The sequence below is a fragment of the Portunus trituberculatus genome, chromosome 47 (genome assembly GCF_017591435.1).
Source record: "Portunus trituberculatus isolate SZX2019 chromosome 47, ASM1759143v1, whole genome shotgun sequence".
Taxonomy (NCBI): Eukaryota; Metazoa; Arthropoda; class Malacostraca; order Decapoda; family Portunidae; genus Portunus; species Portunus trituberculatus.
The window spans coordinates 20,644,754-20,647,253 of NC_059301.1; the positions used below are offsets into that span (position 1 = coordinate 20,644,754).

At 47.1% G+C, this 2,500-nt stretch overlaps 1 protein-coding gene and 1 long non-coding RNA gene across 5 annotated transcripts in view; one reads left to right on the forward strand and one right to left on the reverse strand.

Annotated features, from left to right (window-relative positions):
- LOC123520485 overlaps positions 1 to 2,500 on the reverse strand; it is a 119,130-nt gene that overhangs the window by 7,178 nt on the left and 109,452 nt on the right. The gene's annotated exons all lie outside the window — the stretch shown is intronic.
- The window catches only part of LOC123520482 (transcription factor SOX-8-like), an 11,124-nt gene that overhangs the window by 3,637 nt on the left and 4,987 nt on the right, over positions 1 to 2,500 (forward strand). For all 4 annotated transcript variants that reach the window (XM_045282751.1, XM_045282753.1, XM_045282752.1 and 1 more), the window contains one exon: positions 1,801 to 1,978. In XM_045282751.1, the coding sequence (XP_045138686.1) occupies positions 1,801 to 1,978 (178 nt within the window). The remainder of the gene's footprint in view (positions 1 to 1,800; positions 1,979 to 2,500) is intronic.

A 2,500-nucleotide genomic window follows, 5' to 3' on the forward strand; every position in this document is an offset into this window, starting at 1 on the left:
GCCGGAGATAGTGGCGGCGATGTGGCGGTGACAGCGGCGGCGGTGACGGCCAGGCGAGGGGACGCGCCAAGACCCAGATATGTGTTTGTTTGGGCTCCGGGTTTGGTCACTGTTTAACTGCGGCTTAAACACCATCTATTAATATTCTTTCTCATCGTCAGCAGTCAGAGAGGGACAGAGGGTGACGGTGTGGGCCGCAATATTAACGTGAGGCGGCGAGGGTGACCGAGCCTTAAACACTTGTCAACGCGGAGAGCAAAAACCTCGCCGACACCAACCCAGCCCCTTCGCGGCCGCTGTGATCCTGACGCTGTTTACTGCCACTGCGCGCCGCTGATGCCTTGCTCTTACTTCCTCCTCACTTTACACAAGCCCTCACTCACCTATTAACCCCCCTCCCCCAACGCTGACCTCTGATCCGCAAGGGCGCGTGCTGTACGGAGGACGAGAGAGAGAGAGAGAGAGAGAGAGAGAGAGAGAGAGAGAGAGAGAGAGAGAGAGAGAGAGAGAGAGACATGGATTGTGACGTAGGACGGACAGCCAGACGTGTCTTCAAATAATTGCTGTCAGCCTTGTCGCTTCCGTCCATGAAATATGTTATAGAAACTGTATTAACCCCCTCCTTCTCTCTCTCTCTCTCTCTCTCTCTCTCTCTCTCTCTCTCTCTCTCTCTCTCTCTCTCTCTCTCTCTCTCTCTCTGTGTGTGTGTGTGTATGTGTGTGTGTGTGTGTGTGTGTGTGTGTGTGTGTGTGTGTGTGTGTGTGTGTGTGTGTGTGTGTGTGTGTGTGTGTGTGTGTGTGTGTGTGTGTGTGTGTGTGTGTGTAGAATTCTACATTTTACTTTTCCTCCTTTCTTCTCTAGTCTTTACATCTCCTCCTTTCATCTTGTATTTTACCATAAGCCAAACTGATAACAAGAAACGTCTAAAAAGAAGAAGTAAAAAAAAAAAAAACATTTCATAACTGGTTTCGCTCGCAAAGACTGCATGGAGAGGCAAGGCTTCAGGGTGGGCGGGCGTGTGGCGTAGCGTGGCGTGCCGTGCTCACATCCAAACAAATATCTCTGGCAAATACCAAACACAGTCCGACCATACTCAGGGTGTGGCCGATGCGAACAGTGGACTGAGTAGGAAAAAAAAGGAAAAAAATAAATAAAGGGAGAAAAAAATAGACAGAGAAAGATAGTGACAAGGATGACGATGGTATTGAAGATTAGGATAGCGCCAAAAAAAGAATGAAGTGGATGGGTAAGGGTAAAATGAAAAAAAAAAAAAAGAAAGGAGGTGAGGGAGAGTAATATACATAGACAGATAATTCTTGATATAGAAGGTGATGATCTTGAAGGTTCAGACAGCGTAACAACAAGGAAGTAATTGCCAGCCGCTCTTGTAAATACGAAATTAACAAACGAAATATGAAAAAAGGGAAAAATCACCTCAAAATTCATTAAAAACAGAGTGTGTGTGTGTGTGTGTGTGTGTGTGTGCAACGGAAAAGGAAATGGTTCTCTCTCTTGCACAGGACCAGAATGCAAATAACACTCAGCATGATGTCATCCTTTGGTTCAGGATCCATCAATATTACACGCTGCGGAATTAGTGGCTTTAAGTACTGGCGCCGCGATGACCGTCATGAGTGCTCTGGTGGTGGTGGTGGTGGTGGTGGTGGTGGTGGTGGTGGTGAATGATATAGCCTGAAGGAGAAGAGTAAGGAGGTGGTGAATATACAGGTGATGATGGGAAGTGGTGTGTGTGTGTGTGTGTGTGTGTGTGTGTGTGAAGTATCGACTAATCATCTGCAGGATACGACTGGACGATGCTTCCCATGACGCAGAAATCATCCCTGAAGCACCGTGCCCACATCAAGCGGCCCATGAACGCCTTTATGGTGTGGGCCCAAGCGGCGAGGCGGCGGCTGGCGGACCAATACCCACAGCTGCACAACGCCGAGCTCTCCAAGACACTCGGGAAGGTGTGGAGGTGAGCCTTGGGGTGGAATGCGGGGATGGGAGGGAAGGACAAACGAGAGAGTAGGAGCAAGATAAATGAGATGCTGTGAGAAGACTGGAGGCGCACTGAGATGTGAGTCAAGAGCCATGCGTGTTGTATAAAGAGTCGTGACGTGATGGAAAGAGTAGTTAATGCGATAATGCATTTAATTGTGAATTCACGAGGTTCTAAGAGCCGTATCTGAAGCGTATACAGTATTTTGTCTCTCCTGGTTTTGCTTAAGTTTTCAAGGATGTTTCAGTGATTCTTGTTATAGTTTAACAAGCATTCTGCAACATCGGTGAAAAAAATTTAAAATGAGAATTCTGGTATCCATCTTTGGCTATTAAAAATAATCTTTATGGAATTGTAGAGCGTTGCAGAATGCGGCTCTTGAGGGAGAGAGAACAAGTTAAGTGATATTGTGTGCGCAGTGCCGTGTCTAATGAGGGATGACTGTCATAATGTTAGTGTTATTTGCGATAAGACGACTTTAGTGCCTTACGAGAGGAA